The following is a 23756-nucleotide window of genomic DNA, read 5'->3' as shown; positions in this document are numbered from 1 at the left end:
TGAAGTTGGATAAATCACTGCTACGGCAGTGGAAACACCCGGAAAGAACAACAAGAAGACTTGAAAAGTTCAAGAAACATTCGAAGAACAGAGACACTGCATTGTACTTTTTAATTGCACAGGTAGTTTTAAATAAATGGAGAAAGCACCTTCCAAAGTTACACTAGCAGGAAAGATTTCATCAAGCATTTACACAGTAGTTTTCTGTAATTTTACAAAAGACTCTTGATCTTTCCTTGAACTGTACATGAGGGAAAAGGAGCCCCCTCAGGCAGGCGTTCCGCTTGCAGAAGCAAACTAAAGGACCTAAAATCAGAGGCAAGCCTGCGATGCCGAGAAGGGGAAAGAGAAATTGATCAAGGACCACTCCTTAACTCCATGTCTGAAGCACTTATCGCCTGACCCTTGTGTAAGTGCTTCAGGGCAAACCACCGCCCTTAAGATAAAGGTACACCCTCAGAAGCTGTAATTCTCGATCACAGTAATGTATCTACGTACCCTCGACCACTAAAGGTCAAAAGACAATACTTGGGGTAACCTAGGAGGCTTGAACAAATACTTTAGAGGAGTTCTCCAGGACCACACCCCCTCTACTTTGGCTTTTTGGATGAAGCACAGGCCTCTGTGCTGTCCTCCCGGCAGTGTCACAGTCAGGAAAAGAGCATCAGTACTGGATCACTCCTCAGACTCTAATCAGCTGGGGAAAGAGTTCACTGGCAAAAGGGTCCTCCCAAGAATGGTCTGCATCAAGCAGGGAGGACATCTCGCTCAAGGGAGAAGGGGAACCCTCATAGCTACAGTCACTGTAAGCATCCAGCAGGCAGGAAGATGGCTTCAGGCAGTTGCTGGTTGAAAGCACATCTGAGATACCCAGCTCTGGAATGAAGTCATCTTCTACAAGTTCTTCCTTCACTGAGACAGTGAATTCAGGGTGATCTTTCTCTGAGGGACTGAAAGGTGCTTCCTCAATTTTCACTACCACATCGGCTTGGCTCTCTGTCTCAGAGGGCATCTCTAAGACTAGGGGCTTTGTATATACATGGTCAAAACGAATCAGTTCATTAATGGCTTCCAGCTTGGCTGATGACGTCCCCAGGGATGGAGAAGGGGAGGCTGGTAAGGAACTGGGTCCTTCTGGGTCCACTTCTGGGAGGTGCTCCAGGATGGCAGACTCTGGGGAAGGACATCTGAGGAACATGACTGGATCCAAGTTGAACAGAATGCCCAACAGGATATCAGACTAGAAAAGGAAAAATTAAATGGCATTCAACTGTTAAAGAGTACACTGAGAATCGACCTTAGTGCTAGGTTCCATAATGTAAACTAACCATTATGCTATAGGATGATCTCTGGGACCCACCAGACCCACTCATGTATCCTTCACTGCATGTCCTAGACCACCTGGAAATAGGAAGGTAGCCAATGTTCACCCCCAACTCAACCAAAACTACACTGCCCTCATCTGTCTGGTTAGGGGTGTCAGGCATCACACAGATGGAACCGAGTAAACAGCTCTTTAGTAAAAATCTGAGTAAGCCCTACCTCAGAGTCTGAAGAGTCAACACCGTCAGAGTCCATGGGGAGATGTTCTGGACGGGTGACAACTGGGCCTGCACCTGCTGCAGAGGTGCACGTAGTCTGAGTGCTGCGGACTCAGCAGACCCGGCCACCGGCCCCACTCCATTCCCCTGGAAGGAAAGACCAGTCAGTGAACAGCTCCAACAGCTGGGTGTCCCCAGGAAAACGCTTGCCAGGAGGCTTGATTCTCAACTTTCAAGAAAGCTAAAAAAACTTTTTTTAAAAAATTCATTTATTTTGGCTGTGCCAGGTCTTAGTTGACAGCATGTGGGATCTAGTTCCCTGGACCACCAGGGAAGTCCCTAGAAAATTATTCTTTAGAACTGAAATCTCTCCCTTACACATCTGTTATTTCCATTTTTTTTTTTGAGTCTTCCTTGAGAAAAGAAAAGGGAGGTAAGGCTAACTTCTTTTTTTATTTTCTGTACAATGCTTTTCTTCCCCAAGCTAAGATTCAGGCAGGACTGTTATTCTTAAATATCATCTTATTTCTATTCTCAGTAAGAGTAACATCCCTAGTAATAAAGTTCTATAGTGAATTGAGGCCCAGAATCTTTTTGGATAGTGCTATACTCAGACACTCAGTCGTGTCCAACCTTTTACAACCGCATGGACTATAGCCAGCAGGATCTGCTATCCATGAAATTTTCCAGGCAAGAATACTGGAGTGGAGAGCCATTTCCTGCTCCAGGGAATCTTCCCCACCCAGGGGTCGAACCCATGTTATTATTATTTTTTTTTCCATGTTATTATTTTTAAAGTTTGTTCTGAACACTACTTTTAGAGCAGAACTGCCAGTCAACCTTAGACCACTTATGTGTTATCACTGGATTTGCCATGATTCATAAATTAAAACCCACAGATCACGCTTCCATCAGAAAGGTGTGTCTATCACAATGAATCCCTTCTCTTATTCATATTCATCAAAGAGCTATTTTAATTTTAGTGGCATTCAAAGTCAGGTTTGACTGCCACTCTTATCCTGGTTCTCCTCAATGCTGGCATTGTAGACACACGTCAGCTACCGGCATCAGTCAGTACTTGCTCTCAGAGTCAGGTAACTTATTCCAGTTATTAGGACTTAGTACTATTAACTACACCCTTGAAAAATGAATATCCTTAAAGAAAGAGGTCATGTCATTTAAAACCAGTTCTTACATATGGCACCAAATAAAGGACATGACTCACCTTGGTCTCTGCTTCCTCTTCAGTCACTAGGGCATCCATCCCCAACCGCTGTCTTAACTCCTGATTCTCAACTACAAGGCCATGAGTTTTCTCTCGTAAAAGCTGATTTTCCAACAAAAGCTTATGGTTCTGGAAGAAAGTTCAGAAGAGGTTATTAAAACATCTCATTCTTTCACTTTAAGAATACACCTGACAGAGTTTCACTACAGTAGGTTTTCTTTCCTTCTCCTGGATCTTTTGGAAAACTCTATGCTTACACAGTTGTTCATAGTACATATTAGAAGGCAAGGTGATAAATATAAAAAATAAGCTATTTAAGATGTACCATTACCTGAGCGTCATATATAACAAAGTGCGCCCAACTACTAATAGAGACCTCAGCAAAGAGTGACTTGTGGCTTTAATTTAGATATGATGGTTTAAAAAATCCTACCTTGAACTGGTAGGTAATAATAAAAGTGATGGTGGTGAGCTGTGAAATTATCACGTTTAAAAAAAAGAACACCACAAATAATCTTTATGTATTCAAGATGTGTAACCGGCAACAATTTAAGTTTAGGTAACAAGTGGGCCCAAGAAGGGGAAGGGAACCATTGGTAGACTAAGTCAGGAAAGTTTAAGCAATGATTTCCTATCAGCTTTTACTAATTTCTTCATACTAACTGATAAAACATTGTTCTAACGCTGTAATTCACCAACAAACGATTTAGATTGATCGAGTACCAAATACTGGAGAAGGCAATGGCACCCCACTCCAGGACTCTTGCCTGGAAAATCCTGTGGATGGAGGAGCCTAGTAGGCTGCAGTCCATGGGGTCGGGAAGAGTCGGACATGACTGAGCGACTTCACTTTCACTCTTCACTTTCATGCATTGGAGAAGGAAATGGCAACCCACTCCAGTGTTCTTGCCTGGAGAATCCCAGGGACCGGGGAGCCTGGTGGGCTGCCGTCTACGGGGTTGCACAGAGTCGGACATGACTGAAGCGCCTTAGCAGCAGCAGTACCAAATACCCAGAGAAGGCAATAGCACCCCACTCCAGTACTCTTGCCTGGAAAATCCTGTGGATGGAGGAGCCTGGTAGGCTGCAGTCCATGGGGTCACTAAGAGTCAGACACGACTAAGCGACTTCTTTCTTTCACTTTCAGCACCAAATAACAGAGGGTGAATCACTTCTGTTCTCATAAAGCTTCACCACTTAACTACCTTTCTACCCAACTTAGATTAGCTTAACTTTTAACAACACATCCAATTGTACTCTAAAGGAGATGAAACCACCATTCACCAGGGAAAGCTACACAATGGATGTAAGATAAAGTGTTTGGCCTTAGGTATTTTTACCTCTTCTTCCAAATCTACCACTTGTTGCTCCAGCTCACTCATTCGAGCTTTCTTTCGGTCTCTGGCAGTCTGAGCTGCTACTCTGTTTTTCAGTTTCCTGAGAACATAAAATGACATACCACACTAAATCATCTCAAACCTTATTTATCTTTATTTGAAAACTTGGCCAGCTGATGCTTTCATTTTAATTTACAGTACAAAATGATGGTAAAATACACTTCAGGCTCCTCCCCTCAGTAAAACAACAAAAAAATCAGCCTTCTGTGGATCTAGCTAGACCTACTCATCCTCCCCCGTATTGCGTCACCCACCTCAGCCTCGTCCCCGCCACAGCACAGAGGTTGCATCGTAAGATATTTTCTCCTCCCCTTTCTATTTCCCGTTGATTCCTAATTACAGTCCCCTCAAACAGGATCCAACCAGGACTAACCTGGATTAGGATTAAACCTAGCGAAGGCTGCAATCGCGCTACTGCAATCGATAACGTAGTAACAACCTAACTCCAAACAGAGAGAGGCTGATGCGACTTTCCTCTTGATGCTGAAAGCCTAGGCCCGTGTCTGCTCCAGGGGGCACTTCATAAATCACAAAAAGCACACTGATCATAAAAGAACTAACATTTACGAAGGACTAAGTACGAGGCATTTCTCCACCGCCCCAGCGACCTCGGGAAGTAGATAACCATTTTTAAGGAAGCAGGAACAGACCGAGGCGCCTCATAGTGCTTACAGCCCCTTCAACAGCTGGCACTTCAACTCCGTGAGCCTCCAAAAAAAGTAGGTAAACCCATGGCTCCACGTCACAGCCCAAGTTCAGAGAAGCTGAACCAGGGGTCTGTGGTCACACAGCTAGAGGGCCTGGAAGCCAGGTGCCAGCGTACCCAGCTCTGGTCATTTCTAACGAGAGAGACAAGAAAGAAAAAAGGCCTGCGCTGCCCTGGACTCCACCCAGCGCAATGGATCTGCCAGTTCAGACTTCCTGCCCTGCCCCGCCCCGCCCCGCGCCGCGCCACGCCACGCTGGCACCAGACCGGCCAGACATCGGAGCCCGAACGCTGCAGGCGGTCAGCGCGGCCCCAAGCCCCTGTCCCGCCTTCGATTTCGGCCCCCAAACCCCCAAACCTCGCCCACCTCCGCAGCGCCTTCTCTTCGGGGCTCAGGTGCGTGAGGCGCTGTCGCTTGCGCGCCTGGGGAGGCCCCCCGCTCGCCCCCTCCGGGCTGGCCCCTTGCTGGCCCGGCACCATGACCGGCAGAGCCCGGCCAGCCGGGGCTCCGGCGGCCGCAGCGGGCTGGCCGGACAGAAGCAGCACTTTAGGAGCCCCGGCGGCCGGGCTCTGCGCGGGTGCAACCACCACCATGGCCGGAGCCTGTCTACGCCAGTGCGCGCCGCCGCTGCCCAGTGGGCCGGCCCTGCAGGGCCCAACCTTTCTACGATCGTGGCCCTCCGCGATTGGCCAGCGCCGCGTGACGCAAGCCTACCTCTGCCCCCATTGGCCCGGCGGATGTGGAGGGGGCGGGGCCAGGGTGTCCAGCGTGACCACCGCGGTCTTGCGCAGGGGGCGCCCGAGCCTTTTGCGCGGTGGCCACAGGCAGAAGTTTCAGAGCAGGTGCGGGGCCTCTGAGGGCAGGGTGGGGGTGGGGCCACCTTTGAGGAAGGGTCCGGAACCAGGCGGAGTTTGCTCAATAAATGGATTTCCCCTCCTATGCTGACGGAGAGTTTAATGCGAATCCGCGAGGTTTCCAGACTGACGAATTTTGACTGAGATTTTTATCCCCGCCTGAGAGAATTGTATCTTGTGCGCCATTTCGGGCCCGGAGCTGAGTGGAAAATCCAAAGGGTAGCGCGAATCGGGCCTTGGGTTAGGGGAAAAAAAGCCTGCAGAAAAATTCCGCGAAATACGTCCTTAGGGAGTCTGATGGCCCGTTTTAAAACTAGATTTACCTCATAGTGAAGGTTTAATAAACCATAGGTGATGTTCTCTCAGAATGGCGGGAGTGCCTGTAATTTCGTTTCTCTTTGCCTCTCTAAACTTTCAGCTATGAGCGTGTATTTATTTATGAAAAGAAAAAAAAAAAAAAAAAGCGTGTATAAAAGATTCAGGGCTCCTGCCTGCCTGTTAGGGCGCAAAGGGAGTGGGGGTGGGGTCTTTGTGAAAGAGGGGCCTGCGAACTGTAGCTGGGCACCAGTTTAGACACAGGAATATTAAAATGGAGAAACCTGAGGAAACACCCCCCACAGGCATTCTCACTTTTTTGAAGCGAATTATAAAATGTTAAGTTCCCTGGAATTACGAAGCAACCGTTGCTTTACGTTGTTGCGTCCTCTGTGCTTAGCACTGTTTTAGGTTCTGGGGATGCTGTGCTTTAGTATATAAGTCGTGTTCCCCTTTTGTGACCCCGTGGACTGTAATCTGCCAGGCTCCTCTGTCCATGGGATTTCCCAGGCAAGAATACTGGAGTGGGTCGGCATTTCCTTCAGGAGATCTTCCCAACCTAAGGGTGGAACCTAAATATCCTGCATTGGCAGGTGGATTCCTTATCACTGAGCCACCAGAGAAAGCCCTGAAGGGACCCAGAAGTGAGTGAATCTCTGGTGGTTGGAAGATATGTAAAGAGTGAAAGAATGCTTCCAGGTAATTCTTTGGTGTTACTAAGTCAGACTAGCTTTTCAGTTCTTTTGATGGTGAGAAAACAAGTTGGGAAGAAGGAATGAATGAAAATTCAATCTCTCAATATACAGGCCCCTTTAAGGCACGGCTTCTGTCATCCCCAAGGCTGCACTGTGAGTCTCCTAGTATTTTCTTCCTGCAAACCGGAGGAGTAAAATCAGTGACTTTATTTAAACTGAGTCGGCCCACCTCGGAGTGTCCTGAGCACAGGCTGCTTCGTTTGACTGGAAAAGGGATGAGAGTTGATCAGAGACCAGGACAAAGCAGCCAGCCTCCCTTTTAACCTCATCAGCCTTGAGCTAACTGGGTCCTAAAGTGCATGCAGGGGTAGGACTCACTCCTGGCCCTGAAACATTTAGGGAAAAATTCCTCACAATACTTTCTAGTTGAGACATACATGTTCCTGTTACAGGACCTTGAAAAGCCATAAGAGGTTCTGAGAAAAGCCATGTAAATGTCATGAAGACTTTTAAGTTAATATTTGTGAAGGCCAAAAGAATGTCTGGCACTGTATAAGAAATCTCAAGGCAACTAAAAGAAATTTAAATCATTTAGACTTTAAAAGAAAATGCATGAGGATTTTATCAGTCCCGCATAGTGTAAATAAGTAACCATATGGAAAAGGTACAAGAGCTGGGGCAGAGGAGGAAAGGTCGATGGATTGCATTTTAGTATTGGTCAATGGGGGTAGAAATAGAATGTTGAAACTGACTCCCCCGGCTTTGTTTTCAAGGCCCTTTTTAAAAAATCTTTTTGATAAACACGTTAAATCATACTCAGAAACAGTCATTGGACCCAGTGCTGATTGCTTGTCCATGGAATCATGAACACTCTTGTCCAAACCTTTGAACAGTTTTATATCCTTTCTGTAAGATTACTCTGATAATTCTTGCATCAGATGCCATTACTATTTTAGAACAAGGCACTTGTGATTGGAGTTCTAAAATATACAAAATACAAAGTTCTTAGTCTTTGTGAAATGCAAGAAAGAGTAAAACATTCAGTTCAGTTCAATAGCTCAGTCGTGTCAGACTCTTTGCAACCCCATGGACTGCAGCACGCCAGGCCTCCCTGTCCATCACCAACCTCCGGAGCTTGCTCAAACTTAGGTCCATCGTGTCAGCGATCCCGTCCAACCATCTCATCCTTCTTCATCCCCTTCTCGTCTTAATTTAGAACGTTAAGTCTAAATAAATGTCAATGCAAAAAAACTACAACAAAACAACCCAGTAGCAATCTGAAGCTAAAATTCAAGAACTGCTCTATCTACTACAGGAACCACTGACCACAGGTGGCAATCGATTCTTTTTTTTTTTTTTCCAATCTTTATTTGGCTGCACCAGGTCTTAAGCCTAATCCTAAAGTTAAGTCTTAGTTGTGGCATGCAAACTCTTAGTTGCATCTTGTAGGGTCTACTTTCCTGACCAGGGAACAAACCCAGGCCCCCTGAATTAGGAGCACTGAGTCTTAGCCACTGGACCACCAGGGAAGTTCCTGCCTATTTATTCTTTTTCCTACCTCTCTTTTTCACAGTCTCCATTGTAACACTCTTCACTCATGCTTAATCTTCCCAAAGTGCACTGCCCTGAGGTAGAAAAATCTCTGGGGCTCGGAACAAACAGACCTATCAAGCTACTAGTGATGAGACTGGAAAAGGAAATGACCTTCATCACTGAGTATCAAATCCCTTTCCAACTCCATTGGTTCTACTCCTTTGTTATAGACAAAATTGAGTTGTCAGCAGAGACTTCAATAGCATAATTTTTAATGATAAATCATTATCATTGGCTTCTAACTTGAAAGATGTTCAGACAATTGAAGGGCATTGTTATAACCAAATATGCCTTCCTTACCTATCCATTTAGGTATACGAACAAGGTTTGGGGGCACTCTTTTAATGAAAAAAAAAAAAGGAATAAAGTTAATGTTGAATCTTGCCTCACTCTAGCAATAAGTACTGTTAATCCACTAATACATGATGGAAAGATACATTTCCAATGTATTTTATTCTGTTTAATAATTACCAAATTTTGGAATATAAGTTGTTTTGATAAGGTTTATAAAATTTGTCATGATTTAAATTGTTACAGTAGCTCCATGCAAAATAATTTTTTGTGGTTTGAAAAAAGCTTTAAGATGCATATATATTTTTTTTGTGCAAGGAAGCCTATTAGGTAATCAACAGTAGACTTTTTTTTTTTTTAACAGTAGACTTTTAAGCATAAACCTATGTTGCATTGAGATAAAACCTGTAAGGAAAGTAGAATGGGCAGGAATGCACAGGGTGATGCTGTGTTCTTGTCAGTGCATTCTATCGGGGGCACAAGGTGACCATTAGTCCCATAACTAGTGATGTTAATTCTTACCAGTTGGTTACCATAGTAGCCCCTGAAGTGAATTAGTACTGGTACTGATTAAGAATAAGAAAGATATTTGTAGAAAGATATTTTAAGATTTCTAGCTATCCTGTTCCTCATTATATTTTCACTCAAAGTTCTAGGATCCATAGATGATTCTTCCTTAAATTAATTGTTACCACAGTGATTTCCTTTCTTTAAAAAAAAGAAAAACAAAACACTTTATTCTTGACTGCGCTGGGCCTTTGTTGGCTGTGCGCTGCCCTCAGCATTTGGCTTCTTACTGCGGTGGCTTCTCTTGTGTTGGAGCACGAGCTTTAGGGCAGATGGACTCAGTAGTTGGGGTGCATAGGCTTACTTGCCCCAGTGGCATGTGGGGTCTTTTTGGGCCAGGGATTAAACACGTGTCCCCTGCCTTGCTAGGTGGATTCTTTAACTGATGATCACCAGGGAAGTCCCACAAGGCTTTCTTAGACTGCTAGTACAGACTGTTATTTAACTCTTTCATTGTTACCTAGCTTTCCATTTGTGTACACATTGTTATGTTTTTCCAACTGGATTTCAAAAAGCTCATTAGAAACAGAAGCATGTGTTACACTTCTTTGTGTTTAGTATAGTGCTGAGTACACATTAGACATTCAGTGAATATATTTTTAAATGGTTATTAAACTGTTAGGTTGTCTGCAATATGCTTTTTTTTTTTTTTTGCAATATGCTTTAAAAGACAGAACATCTTTTAAATTACTCTGGCAGATTGCTACATAATACCATTTTCTTGAAAGCAGAATTCAAGGCAAAGTTGGTCTGTCTTGGACTCATTACTAAAGCCTAAATTGTGCTCATTTTAAGGCACTAAGGCAATATTTCTAGTTATTTATGCAACATCTATTGTATTTTTCTTCCTTATTAAAAATAATAGTAACAATACTTTTGTACAGGTTGCCTAACAGAAAACATTCAGCTTCCCATTTCCCTGCAAATTCTGAGTAGATGTGGAATGAAGTTCAGGCCAGTGTATAAGTGGAAGTAGTAGGCAGAGAAGATTCCAGGAAAACTGGTTAAATGAAGACTCTGCTGGGAGGTCTTACACCTTTTGACTGTTGTTCCTTTCCCCCAGGCAATGCTGCTTGCCTGCAATGCTGATGACAGTGGAAAGATTGAGACAGTTCACCAGCCACCCTGCAAACATGAGGGAGGAAGCCACAGACTAAGGATGTCAGAGAGTAAAGCCAGAAGGAGTCTGGGTTCCTGATGCCGTCACAGAGTGGTCATCTAGCCCTGACCTAGTTCTAGACTGCCTACTTACAGATCCCAAATTATGTGTGACAAGTAGAATTATCATGGTGGCTGGGTTTTTATTATCTGCCATACAACACAATCCTCACTTTTATAGACACTTACTTATCATGCTGCCCTAAATCAGATTTTCCAAACAGTTGTCTTTGTTGTTCTTGTGAATGGGCTCCTAGTACTGCTGAGGAAGAAGCATGCTGAAGTAGAGTGACAGGAAGTAGGTGGATCCCAGAGACATAATTTTTATCAGTTCCCTTCCAATACCAGGAAAAGAGATGAGTCACTTAGCATTATAGCATCACTATTTTGTGGCCAGAAAAAAAAAAAAAAAACAAAACCTGTAAGTTCTAAGGGGCAAAATAATCACCTTAAGGCTACACTTTTCCCACTTATTTATCTGTCGCATACTTCAGTCCTATAATTTTTCTGGAATGTCCTTTTCCTCTCTCTGTTTAAATCATAGTTTCCCAACCTCATCATTAATGACATTTGGGGCTGGACAATCCTTTGTTGTGGGGTGAGGCGCTGTCCGTGCATTGTGAAATTTTACTAGCATTCCAGGTCTCTGTTCACTAGATACCAGTAGCACCCCACCCCCACCCTTCCCCATCATGACAACCAAAATTGTCTCTGGACAGAATCGGTGTCCCTGGGAGCCGAGACCTCCCCTCCCCCTCCACCGTTAAGATCCACTGCTCTAAACTCGTGTCAAAAATCACCCCGCTGTGCATCTGCATAGACTTCCAGCAACACTGCCTATGATCATCGGCAGTACTGACTACCTATCTAGATCTCCGTGTTAAACTGTAAGCTCCCTGAAGACAGGGACTACATCTGACTCATCTTTGTGATCTCCCTGTCCGTTGACCAAACAGATATTAAAATGGTCCAGGACAATAACGGGAATAGATTTCAGGGATCCTGGCTCCCTGATACCATGATTTTGACACTCACTGTTAGAGACTCCTGTGTCCCATGCCTTTGCTTGGTATCTTATTTTATAGGCACTCATGCTCTAGTCAAGAGACAGATTCTAGCAGAAAAGTGCTACATGGCTTATTGTTATAAACACCAATTGGATGGAAAAGGAGAGCAAAAATTGTAAGACAACTTTTTATAGTCTCACAAAGAGAAATGAAAAATTCTTAAATGATATGGGAAAGAGTGAAAAGCCAAAGTCTATATACACTATTTTTGTTTCCTTAATGGAATCACAGTTGTATTTTAGTCAGAAAGTGCCATGTACACCCCTCACCCAGCTCCCTTTTCCCCTGATACTGTCCTTTTACATGACTGTGGTCTGTTTGTCACAGCTAAGAAACTGACCTGAATGCACAGGGATTCATTACCCACGAGAAATGGATGAAGTTGTTTGGTTTGCTAGGACTAGTGATTCTAGTGCTTTTAATTTCATGAGTGTGTTTAAAGGCAGATGTTTTTGAACTGTTTGAGTAACAAGACACCAGCCTGTGGGCAGGAAGTCCTCCTGGTGGTGCTGGCGGATGCTTCCTTCAATCCTGTGGGCTGCCCACCCCTTTCTGGAGAAGAGTTGCAACACTTCCTGAAGTTCATTTGTGTGTATTAGGGCTCTAAGAAATTCAATACTCCTTTGGCTTCTGCAAAACGCTGCTGTTCATTTGCTCAGTAAATTAAACAGAGCCTGAAAGGGCGCACACAGTAACAAAAGGAAAAGTTTTGTTTGAAAAGTGAAAAGATATGACATGACTCTCTTTTACAGTTGGCATTGACCCAGAGCAGTAAATGGGTCAATGTTTGTTTTTGTATTTTTGAAGTACAGACTCTCCATTGTCGGTACCTTTATTGACACCAAGATTCAAAGGCGGCAGGAGGAGCAAGTTTTATCTTACTTGAAAGACGTTTCAGTGGGGCAGGCACCCTTCGTTAGTCCTAAGAAAATAAATACCAGTGTCAATGTGCTGGTTGTGAAATTTTTTTTAATAGACTTTTTTTAGGTATAATTTTAGATGGACAGAAAAGTTACAAGGCCAATAGAATTCCCTCATGCCACCCTCCCGCCCCACTCCCCTACACAAACAGTTCTAGTTTCCCGTAATGTTATCAGCCTTTTTAGGTGGCACAGTGAAAAAGAACCCACCTCCAATACAGGAGACACAAGAGACGTGGATTCGATCCCTGGGTTGGAAGAGCCCCTGGAGTAGGAAATGGCAACCCACTCCTGTATTCTTGCCTGAAAAATTCTATGGACAAAGGAGTCTGGCAGGCTACAGTCCATGGGGTCACAAAGACTTGGACACAACTCAGCACACACGCACACAATGTTTTCAACTTACACTACCATTGTTATATTTGTCAAAATGCCAACACTGCCACAGTGCTATTAACTAAACTCTAGACCTTATTTGGATTTCAACTGTTTCTCCCTTACTTTCTGTTTTCTGTTCTAGGATCCTGCCTTGGTTTTGATTGCTTCACTTTCATATGGTATATCTATTTTTGCAAAATGTTTCATGACTAATTTCGTAAGTGATATTTATCTGTACAGCACTGGATTTACCTAAACTAAACCTTCCCAGACACATACATAAACCCTGAGGCTCTGACTCTAAAATAATAGCAACTGAATCCCTCCCTCTTTGGTGAGATGGCCTTCCCGTTAGGTGATGCTGTGAGTTTTATCCTGACCTGGCTCATAGGAGACCGGATTTCTTGAGAATGGCCCAGGGACTTTCAATATTAAAAAAAAAAAAAAAGAATCCTCCTGTCTTTTATTTATATCTGACTTTGTACATCTAATATTCCTGTGGGGAAAGACAGCAAGCTGTACATTTTCTGTTTTCTCATAAACTTTTTTTCATGAAAACATCTAGGATTTATGCAGCTCCAAGAGTCAGCTGGGTAAAATATAGACCAAACTCTGGTTTGGAGAATAAAGGAAATATGAGAAGAGAAAAGCTTTTGGAGCGGAGGACAAGAATTACGATTGCCTCCGAGATACTGGAACAGAGACCATGCATCTTCCATTTCCAGACCCTGTAAGGACGGTCCTTGCAACCTGGAGGCTGGAGGCCTGGACTAGCGACATAGACAAATGGACATCGGACAGGTTTTCAGCTCTGACACATACTAGTTAGGTAACCTTGGACAAGTTACTTGACCTCTCTGAGCCTCAATTTCCCTATTAGGAAAATAAGAATCAAGTGTCGACCAAGATAATATGTTAAACACAGTTCGTGACACAGAGAAAGCATCACAATTAAGCATCACAATTCCTGTTAGGTATTACTCTCACCAAGGGTCATCCACCTTCACACCATGTGCCATTCCCACACTTTCCCTAGTTTCACACAATTCTCATCCTTTCTTCTATCTTTTGATATCTGGTAGCCAGGAGTTTTGACAGGTCCCAGATGGCCAAGTAGAGCAATGGTGGGTCCAAGTCTTTAAAATATGTCTGAATATAAAATTTGACCACTGGTTACATGCAGAAAAGTGCCCATGAAGGTGGACCATAGTGATGGATGAGATGTAGGAGAGGCATCATAGGGATGGACACCAGGTGAATTTTCCCCAGCTTCACTCTCCCCCAACAAGAGGACAAAAGGCCCACATGACCCCTGGGTGGGCTGGACCTGGCCACAGGCTACCGATAACCAGTTCTCTCTGTGTAACCTAGGACAACATTCCCAGCAGAGAACTGCCAACATTGCCTCGGTACACAGACCTGTGACCTCCAGTGAGATTCCAGGGCAGGGCCTGGATGATGCCATACCTGGGGGTGGGGGGGACTCATGGGAGTTGCTCTGCACAGAACAGCTGAGCAAGGCTGCAGGATCTGGGGAGGAAGAGGTTTGGATCTCCAGTTTTTTAAAAAGGGACCCTGTTGGGACTTTTCTGGCGGCCCAATGGTTAGGGCTCCGAGCTTTCACTGCTGAGGGCCTGGGTTCAATCCCTGGTCTGAAACTAGGATCTTACAAGTCACAAGGCGCAGCCAGAAAAAAAAGTGAGGGACCCTGTTGCTTCATACTAAACAGAATCATTTTGTGTTTGAAAATGAGTTGTATTTTCCAACCTAGAGTTCCAGAATTATAGAGTTTATTACAATCCTTAGGACCTACAACATGTTTCCTGAAAGCCCTTGTCATGGTCTGTGCCTGCACGGAAGCCAGAGGTGGGGGTCTGACCGCCAAACTTGAATAGCACGGGGTGGAGGTTAGTGTTTGGCTCTGCTGGGGGACCAGGAATACACCATGGATCTCTTCAAGAGCTTTTTTTTCATTGTTGTTGTCTGTTTTTAACTATTTATTTATTCTTGGCTGTCCCGAGTCTTCACTGCTGTGCGGGCTTTTCTCTAGCTTCGAAGTGATCTCAGGGCTCTTCTCCAGTGGTGTGTGCGGGCGTCTCACGGCGGTGGCTTCAGCACGGGGTCTGGGGTGCCGGAGCTTCAGTGGTTGTGGCACGTGGACTCAGCCGTCGCCGCTCCTGGGCTCTGGAGCACAGGCTCAGGAGCTGTGACACACGGGCTTAGGAGCTCCTAGCAGGTGGGATCTTTTCGGATCAGGGACCTGAACTTGCGTCTCCTGCATTGGCAGGTGAATTCTTTACCACTGGATCCCCTGGGAAGCCTGTTGTCTGTTTTTACTCGAAAAGACAGGGATGTGCATGAAAGCAACATAACAGTGCTTGAGTGCCTGGAACACAGGAAGGAGATTGTTGCGTTTAGGTCCAGGCTCCGAAGCAAAGGCAGTCCAGTCTGAGCCCCTTCACTTCCCCAGGGCGGCCCTGTCTTGGAATCTGAAGGAAACTGACATCAGCAGAGATAACCCCCTGTTTGAGTTCTTCACGCCCACAAACAGCCTCCTCGGCACCAGATAACAGAACGCTGGTGACCGGAGTGCCCACCTGCCAGCCTCAGACCCCCACCCAGGGCAGCACCATCCGGGAACATGCACCTCCACAGAAGGAATGAATGCAGGTTCTCCAACATCCCAAAGCCACATGTCAGGGATCCTTTAGATTCACCTTCCAGTTGACCGGGTGACTTTACAAGTCGAAGGGCCTCTGAATCTGACTTTACTTTCCAGAATTGAGAAACGGGTAGAGAAGACAGCCACCCTGGGCACAGCTTTGAATGAAAATAAAATTTCTCAATTGAGGTGTTTCATCAGTGTCTTGAAAAATCAACTTTCTTCAGGCTTGCAGGAAGTGTGTTGTCTAAGTGTAACTTTAAACATTTGGGGGGCAGAAATTGAAAACAGTTTTCTAGAGGGACACTCCTAATCTTGATCAGCAAATGTCCCCCCATTCCTCCAGGGACCAGGACTAGAGGGAGGAGAACAGTTTATACTGACTTGAGCTTCCCTGAAAATTTCCATCCTTCACCTGTGCTCAACTATTTGCATTCAGTAGTTTTTTTTTTTTTTAAATTTCTGTTCCCTGTGCAATGAACTGGTATTTCCAACATTATAATTAGAACCACAGCCAGAAAAACCTTTTTTTTGGAGTCAGTCATTCATCCTGAGCACTGTGCTGCCTTTATCTTCTCACTGGGAGCAGAATCTAGAAGCGGAGAGAGATAGTAAGTGACTAATGTTGTATAACTGCAACCAACCCTTAGGAGTGGGACTGAGGAGCAAGGGCCTAACTCGGCAGGGCCATCAGGAGGCCTTCCAGGAGGAGGTAATATTCATGAGGCCCTGAAGGATGAGCAGGAGTTTGTGTAGGATTTAGCTTTACTTTTCCCCCTGCTCCTTCTCCCTACTAGAGAAGCTAGATGCCACCTGGCCCCTGAGTTACAATCTCAAGAAAGCAGTAATAGTTCATTTGGGGCTAAAAAAGACCTGAAACTAACACAACATATATTCAACCTTCGACACCTGCTACCGTTCCTGAGGCTGAGTGGATAAGAAGACCTTTCTGGATTTCGGTATACTTATTCCAACTCTCCTGAGACATCGTTTGTCTCTTTCTTACCCTCATCCTTAGCCTCCTTCAAGATTTCCTTGATATTTTCATTTTAACCAATAACTTTTCTTTAGAAATGGAGACAGGAAAGACAGAAAGGATACCTTCCCATCCTCCCCACCCTTCCCCTGTTTGGCTTTCAATTCTGCACACTCACTGCCTCCCCAGTTCCTTACTCTGCTTCTCTCCTTAAAGGAGACTGAAGGGACTTTGGGGTATCTGAGTTCAGGGGGTGCTGTCCCTCTCCTGAGTCCCTTGGAGGAGTTATCTCTTGGGGTCAGGAGCCAGGTGGGAGCCTGGGGTTCTGGGATCTGCCTCTGTGCCCCATCCCGCCACCCTCCCCCCACCCCGCAGCTTTCCTCACTTTGCACAATGAGGTTGTTGACCTTTTCCATTTCATCTTGTTTTTCCTCTGTACCCTTCTTGGCTTGGCAACCGCAAATCAACTGCTTCCTCCTTGGCATTTCTTATGTATATCCCATTGAAATTAAAAACTCAAGAGGAAGAGGCCCCACAGACCTTGAAATATTCAGCCTGCCTTCTGGCCTTGGCCTCTGGCTCGACTGGTTCCACCTGCTCTCCTGGGAGAGTGGGCAGCTGATGAAATCCAGAGGCCCCGAGACCTCCTTTCCAGTAAGTGCTCTTGTTTGCATATCCTGGTTGGAAAACAGGAACCGCTGGTTGGAAATCGATCAGGGAGGTTAAGTTACTGAATGAGTGGATGAGTGAGCCGCAGGCAGCGGCCTTCCCGAGAAAGGCAGAATCTGCCGTCTCTTTTAACAGATTAAAATCTTCCTTGTTGGGACCGGGAGGGTGGAAAATAAAATAAATAAAATAAAATCTTCCTTGTTTGTTTGCTCTCTGCTTCTGAAAGTTTTCTTGGAACTGTGTTCCCAGAAGAAGCCCGGTGATAGGAAATAAGGGTTACAAAGACCAAGAAACCTCGTTTGGGCCCTCCTAAGTTGCGGAGCTCCCTTTGTTTTCAAAGAAACCAGCATGAGGATGTGTGAAATAAGTCAGTACTAGAACATGAGCGAACGGTTACAGGACGTGAGCCAGGCATGGTGCATAACTCCTAGCCTCTGCTCTCGTATCTCTGCAAGGTAGGAATCGGCTCTGTTTCTCAGAGGAGGAAGATCAGGCTCTAAGAGGGTAAGCCGAAGGTCACATGGTCGACCTGGGTTTCAAACCTGCATCCCTGTGACTTCAGAGGTTGTCCAGCTTTCTGGAGGTTGCACAGGTGTAGAAAGGACCCGGGCCAGGCCCACTGGTTTTAGGACAAGACACCTCTGAGTCGACCCCCACCTTCAGCGATTTGCATGGTATGACACAGAAACTGAAAACTCAAGTCAAGGTGTCCGAAACCAGCAAAAGAAGGTTCCTTTCAGTCGCTGTTCCTGTCCCCCGGTGGGGGTATAGACTGGGTGACATTTACTGTGCAAACAGCAGACTGGGAGCCAGGCAGAGCCCACACCCAGCTGAGCAAATAGTACCTGGAGGCCTCGAGGCAGGGCACCCAAGGTCCCCAAGAGGCCTCCCTTTGAGAGGCAAACAGGAGAAGGTGCCTGTGGACTGGGAGCCGGGAGCCCAGAGCACTGGTCCTAGTGCTGCCTCTTGTCCATCTCTGTTCCTTACCTAGAAGTGGAGGAAGTCAACTTGGTGACACGGGAATCTGGCTGCAGTGGTCAGTTTGCCTTGGACAGTGCGGACTGGTGGGTAGGCCTGCAGAGGGGAGAATTGAGCTGCCTGGGTCCAAGTATGAACTTCACCACTCACACACTCTGTGACTCCAGACAAGTCCTTAATTTTTCAGAGCCTCTGTTTTCCCATTACTCATCCAAGGATAATTATAGGACCCATCTCACAGGGGTTTTCAAGGAATCACAGTCAGAAGGCACAGTAGAATTCTGGAATATTCCATCACGGCCATGAAAGCCCTTTCCTTTGACTTCTTGTTGCTATTGTCAGGGACATTGAGATTCAATTCAAGCAGAAGTTAACAAACTTAAAAGAAGAGGGTTAACCTCTTAGAGTTCAAGCTTAGTTCAATACTGGTATCTAGTTGGGAATTATTAGTGATTCCTTAATTCTGCAAGCATTCAGTGAATGCTTGGAACCTTAAAAGGCTCTTTACTAGTTACCTGGATGATACAGAGATATTAACACGTGGACCTTATCTGTCCAAGAACCCACTGTCCAAGAGGAGATGCACACAAATATCTATGACACAGAAGCAACAGCAGTCCAGTGGTTAAGAATCAGCCTGCCAACGCAGGGGATGCAGGTTAGATCCCTGGTCTGGGAAGATCCCACGTGCCACTGGACAGCAAAGAACTGGACACAACTGAGTGACTGAGACACTCTGTGCCAAGCATCATCTTAGGGATTAGGTGCTAAGCACATGATGGTGAACAAGAATCTGCTTAGAAAACATGAAAATTTTCCAGAAATCCCCTGCAAAGAAAGACTGAGCAAGAAGATCAATGGCAGAACATGCCCAGAAGTCAGAAACCATCCCCATGATGACCATTTTAGATGAATTCTAAGTAGATACTGCTTAGCAGGTGGTCACAATTCTCCCAAACCGGCTGCTATTCTTGTGTTTAAAACACCTGCTGCTGTTTCCAGGATGCTAACATTTACTTTGGTTTTTATGTCAATGCCTTTTGTACAGAGAGCCAGCTGTGGAGCTTTTCTTGTTTCAACATTGCCCCTGGACTGTGCTTTGTTGATAAGAAAATAAACACCACTTGCCAAGATAGCACTGGAGCAGGCTTTAAGACTGGTTGGAGCAGAAGCCTTCTCTCAAGAGGAAGAATAGGCTTTCTCTTCCTGGTTAGGAATGTTGTCCTTCTTCAAGGCTTGATCGTCTGGAATGCCGTCCTTCTTCATGGGTTGATTGTCTGGCTTGATCTTCTGTCCTTCTGCTTTCTCTTCTTTGGCTCTTTTTTTAATAATCCCTCTCTACTCGTGGGACTTTTACCAGACGGTTGAGGATTGATGAGCCATAAAAAGTAAAGGTTAGACAGAGAGCAGGTGATCAGTTGCCAGGTGCTGGGGGTGGCAAAGGATTGGAGAGTGAGAGCTTGTTGGGGGCGGGGTCTCCTTGGGGGGTCGGCAGTTCCTAAACTTTTTGGCACCAGGGACCAGTTTCGTGGAAGACCATTTTTCCACAGTCTGGGCAGGGGATAGTTTCAGGATTTCAAGTGCATGACATTTATTGGGCACTTTATTTCTATTAGTATTACATACGCTCCACCTCAGATCTTCAGGCATTAGATCCCGGAGGGTGCGGACCCCTGCTTTCGGTGGGAGGGGTAATGAAAATGTTTTAGAATTTGATAGAGGTGGTGGTTTCACACCACGGTGAATGTTCTAAATGCCATTGAATCACACACTTTAAAATGATGCTTTTTATGTTATGTGAACTTCACCCCACTCAAAAACAAAACAAAAGGTTAAAAAGCTAGATACAAAGAAACATGATCTATATGAATCAATTCATCTGATGCTCAGGTACCAGCTCATCTGTGGTGACAGGAATCAGAACAGGGGTCATGTGCGGGGAGGAAAGGGCATGATTGGAAAGACACACAAGGGAGCTTTCTGGAATGATGGAAATTGCCTACATCTTGTTTTGGGGCGGTTGTTACAGAAAATATACAACTGTCCAAAAGTAATTAATTGTACACTAAGATCTGTGCATTTTATTGATGTTAATATACCACATTTAAAATTGCCAAAAAGTTAATTAAAAAAAGGAAAGGTGGAGAATTCCTGGGTTGTCTAGTGGTTAGGACTCTGAACTTTAACTAGTAAGGGTCCGAGTTCAATCCCTGGTTGAGGAACTAAGATTGTGAAAGCTTAGTGATGGGACCAAAAAAAAAAAAAAGGCAGAGGACACAGCAGTATTTTTTTTTAATATCTATTTATTTATTTATTTGGCTGCACCAGGTCTTAGTTGCAGCTTATGAGATCTAGTTCCCTGCTCAGAGATCGAACCCCGGGCCCCTTGCATTGGGAATGCAGTATCTTAGCCACTGGACCACCAGGAAAATAACCCTGCCTCCCACTCCAGCATTATTTGCTTTGACTGATTTGACACACTTTCCTGGAGTCAGTTCATCCACTTTTCTTTTTTTTTTTCTTTCTTTCTTTCTTTTTTTTTTTTAACTTCCCTGGGACCTGTCTTCTAAGGCCAGGGAACAGCTTTACCGTCCAGAAGAGGGACCTCTTGGCCCTTCAGGAACCTGGAATCCATTGTCTTTTGGGTCGCTCAGTCCTTTTGGACTTCTTGCCACCCCTTGGACTGTAGCATTCCTCTGTCCATGGGATTCTCCAGGCAAGAATACTGGAGTGGGTTGCCATTTCCTTCTCCAGGGAGTTCATCCATTTTTAAAGGTGTTGCCTGGAAAAGCAGCTTGCTGGTATCTCATTGCTTGTTTTATGAATACAGTTTTTGGAGGGGAAGAGGTTGCATTATTACTCAGGTGTGGGCTTGTGGCCTGTGCACACACACAGTTTCACTTCAGAGAACTTTATGTGCTTCAAGCTAACAGAGCCTGGTCCTGAGCACCATAGTAGCCTTCTCTGGAGACAGGCTTTGACAAGGTGGTCACCAGCCTTGCTTTGCAGTAAGGTGCTCTGGGTTGGACCCTGCCTCACCCGGATTGACTCTTGCCTCATCTATCTGCCCGGGCCAGTTGGTAGCTGTGTGACTCTGGGCAACTTGCTTAACCTCTCAAGGCATGACTTCCTCCTAGGGTGAAAGCAGGGATGGTAACCACACCCCCACCCCCCAACCCCAGCAACACCGTCGTGATTACTGAGCTGGCTGATCCCGGAGTCCTGGACACCAAAGGGCATCAGAAACCACAGCTGTGTGAGTAGGATCGTCAGATACAGCGTAGGATATGCAGTTACATTTGAATTTCAATAAAGAACAAATGATTTTTAGTGTATTATTACTATGCACCAAATGTTGTAGTTGCCCCTCCATCCCCCAAATTCACACACTGAAGCCCTAACCTGTATTTGGAAGAAGTAATTAAGGTTAAATGAGGTCAGATGAGAATTCCAGAAAAACATCTGCTTCGTTGACTATGTTAAAATATTTGACTATGTGGACCACAACAAATTGTGGAAAATTCTTAAAGAGATGAGACTACCAGACCACCTTACCTGCCTGCCTCCTGAGAAATCTGTACGCAGGTCAAGAAGCAACAGTTACAACCAGACATGGAACAATGGACTGGTTCAAAATTGGGAAAGGAGTACGTCAAGGCTGTATATTGTCACCCTGCTTATTTAACTTTTGTGCAGAGTGCATCATGGGAAATGCCGGGCTGGATGAAGCACAAGCTGGAATCAAGACTGCCGGGAGAAAAATCAATAACCTCAGATATGCAGATGACACTACCCTTATGGCAGAAAGCGAAGAGGAACTAAACAGCCTCTTGATGAAACTGAAAGAGGAGAGTGAAAAAACTGGCTTAAAACTCAACATTCATAAAGTGAAGATCATGGCATCCAACCCCATCCCTTTTTGGCAAATAGATGGGGAAACAATGGAAACAGTGACAAACTTTATTTTCTTGGGCTCCAAAATCACTGCAGGTAACTGCAGCCATGAAATTAAAAGGAGGAAGAGAAGAATAAAAGCTATGATCAACCTAGACAGCATATTAAAAAGCAGAGACATTATTTTGCCAACAAAGGTCCATCTAGTCAAAGCTATGGTTTTTCCAGTAGTTATATATGGATGTGAGAGTTAGACCATAAAGAAAGCTGAACACGAAAGAACTGATGTTTTTGAATTGTTGGAGAAGACTCTTGAGAGTCCCTTGGACTGCAAGGAGATCAAACCAGTCCATCCTAAAGGAAATCAGTCCTGAATATTCTTTGGAAGGATTGATGCTGAAGCTCCAGTACTTTGACTGCCTGATGTGAAGAACCGACTCATTGGAAAAGACCCTGATGCTGGGAAAGATTGAAGGCAGGAGGAGAAGGGGACTACAGAGGAAGAGATGGTTGGGTAGCATCACCAACTCGATGGACATGAGTTTGAGCAATCTCCTGGAGTTGGTGATGGACAGGGAAGCCTGGTGTGCTGCAGTCCATGGGGTCGTAAAGAGTGGGACACAACTGAGCAACTGAACTGACTGACCGATATCAGGTGAGAGGAGCCCTGATCCAATACAATTAGTGTCCTTAGAAGAAGAGACGCCAGCAAGCTCCTCTCTCTTCTCTCCCTGCCCTGTAAAGACACAGTGAGAAGGCTGCCATTGGCAAGCCAGGAAGAGAACTCTCACTGAAAAATGAATCAGCCAGGGACTTACTTCCCTGGGGGTCCAGTGGTTGAGAATCTGCCTTGCAATGCAGGTTACTCCGGTTTAAACGCTAGTTGGGAAACTAGGATCCCTTGTGCCGTGAAGCATGCCCCCCCCCCCCTTTTTTTTAATTAGAAGGTAAAAAGAGCTCAGGAACAGCAAGACAGGAGAGAGGGCCCTAGGCAGGGACAGTCTCCTCCATCTCCAGCTGTGTCTAACTCCTGGGACCAGCCTCTTTTCTTGCTGCCCTTCACCCTCTGTGGTTATAGATTCCAGGTGTTGTACAGTCCTCCTGCCCACAACCCTAGAACGTTCTTACCCATCACTCCCCTGGTCTGTGAGGCTCTTCTCAGCACGGCTTCCCAGACTCACCGGTCCGGCTGACTTGCTCTCACATGCTCACCTCAGCTTCCCAGCTGAACCTTACTCAACTCCTACTTCCCTAAAAATGACACCTGGGGACTGTCCCTGTTTCTCCCCATTTGGACCTCAAACTCCAATTCCTCCACACACCCCAAAGCTGCAGATTAACTGTGCCCGGCCCAGCCCCCAGAGGACTGGCCCAGGAGGAACCCAGGATCCGCCTGCATGACCAAGAGGAAAGGCCACCTTGGGAGAATCCCCAACAGCTGTCTGTAGTCTCAGATTCCTCATCGGTAGTTTGGAAGGGATTATTCGTGTGGTGAAGATTCAGGGCCAACAGTGATTAGAACCGTGACCGTACAGAGTGGGCCTAAGGAGATAACTGGTTTTTATTTTTAATTGGAGGATAATTGCTTTACAATGTTGTGTTGGTTCCTACTGTACAACAACATGAATCAGCTGTAAGTATGCATTTATCTCCTCCCCTCTTGAGCCTCCTTCCCGCCGGAAATTATTAGCGAAAGAAACTCTGAAGAAAACACCGGGAGACAGAAGCGGACTGACTTGGTGAGTGGTGGGCAGCAGGAGGCAGTTTAGACACCTGGAAGCAAGGCCAGGCTGGGTGAGGGGCTCACATTTTAACAGTTCTTATAAAAAAAGAAAAAAAAATGTAGAGAACAATAGCTGTGTCCATAAC

General features: G+C 45.3%; 2 protein-coding genes and 1 long non-coding RNA gene across 4 annotated transcripts in view; 1 reads left to right on the top strand and 2 right to left on the bottom strand.

Annotated features, from left to right (window-relative positions):
- Positions 1-97: 97 nt before the first annotated feature.
- On the bottom strand, positions 98-5478 carry XBP1 (X-box binding protein 1). Its single transcript, XM_061141620.1, is given in 6 exon segments — positions 98-1240; positions 1543-1650; positions 1653-1688; positions 2767-2895; positions 4107-4203; positions 5237-5478. Coding segments are annotated over 6 exon segments (1155 nt in total). The 5' UTR covers positions 5464-5478; the 3' UTR covers positions 98-682.
- A 6626-nt stretch (positions 5479-12104) lies between these two features.
- Positions 12105-18149, bottom strand: LOC133056368 (uncharacterized). Of its 2 annotated transcripts, XR_009692794.1 has the most exons (4): positions 18003-18149; positions 16732-17023; positions 15895-15962; positions 12105-12332 (listed from the first exon to the last, which is right to left on the bottom strand). It is a non-coding gene; the product is annotated as an uncharacterized LOC133056368 (long non-coding RNA). The 2 variants fall into 2 exon arrangements; XR_009692793.1 differs by lacking the exon at positions 12105-12332 and having other exon boundaries at positions 12499-15962.
- Positions 18150-23045: 4896 nt separating this feature from the next.
- Positions 23046-23756, top strand: part of ZNRF3 (zinc and ring finger 3) — a 168265-nt gene continuing 167554 nt past the window's right edge. The window contains exon 1 of the mRNA XM_061141619.1: positions 23046-23626. The gene's annotated coding sequence lies outside the window, so the exon portion shown is untranslated. The remainder of the gene's footprint in view (positions 23627-23756) is intronic.

Source organism: Dama dama, chromosome 5 (assembly GCF_033118175.1).
Source record: "Dama dama isolate Ldn47 chromosome 5, ASM3311817v1, whole genome shotgun sequence".
Classification (NCBI taxonomy): domain Eukaryota; kingdom Metazoa; phylum Chordata; class Mammalia; order Artiodactyla; family Cervidae; genus Dama; species Dama dama.
The sequence above is the reverse complement of the archived record's forward strand: the minus strand, read 5'-3'. Positions and strand labels throughout refer to the sequence as shown.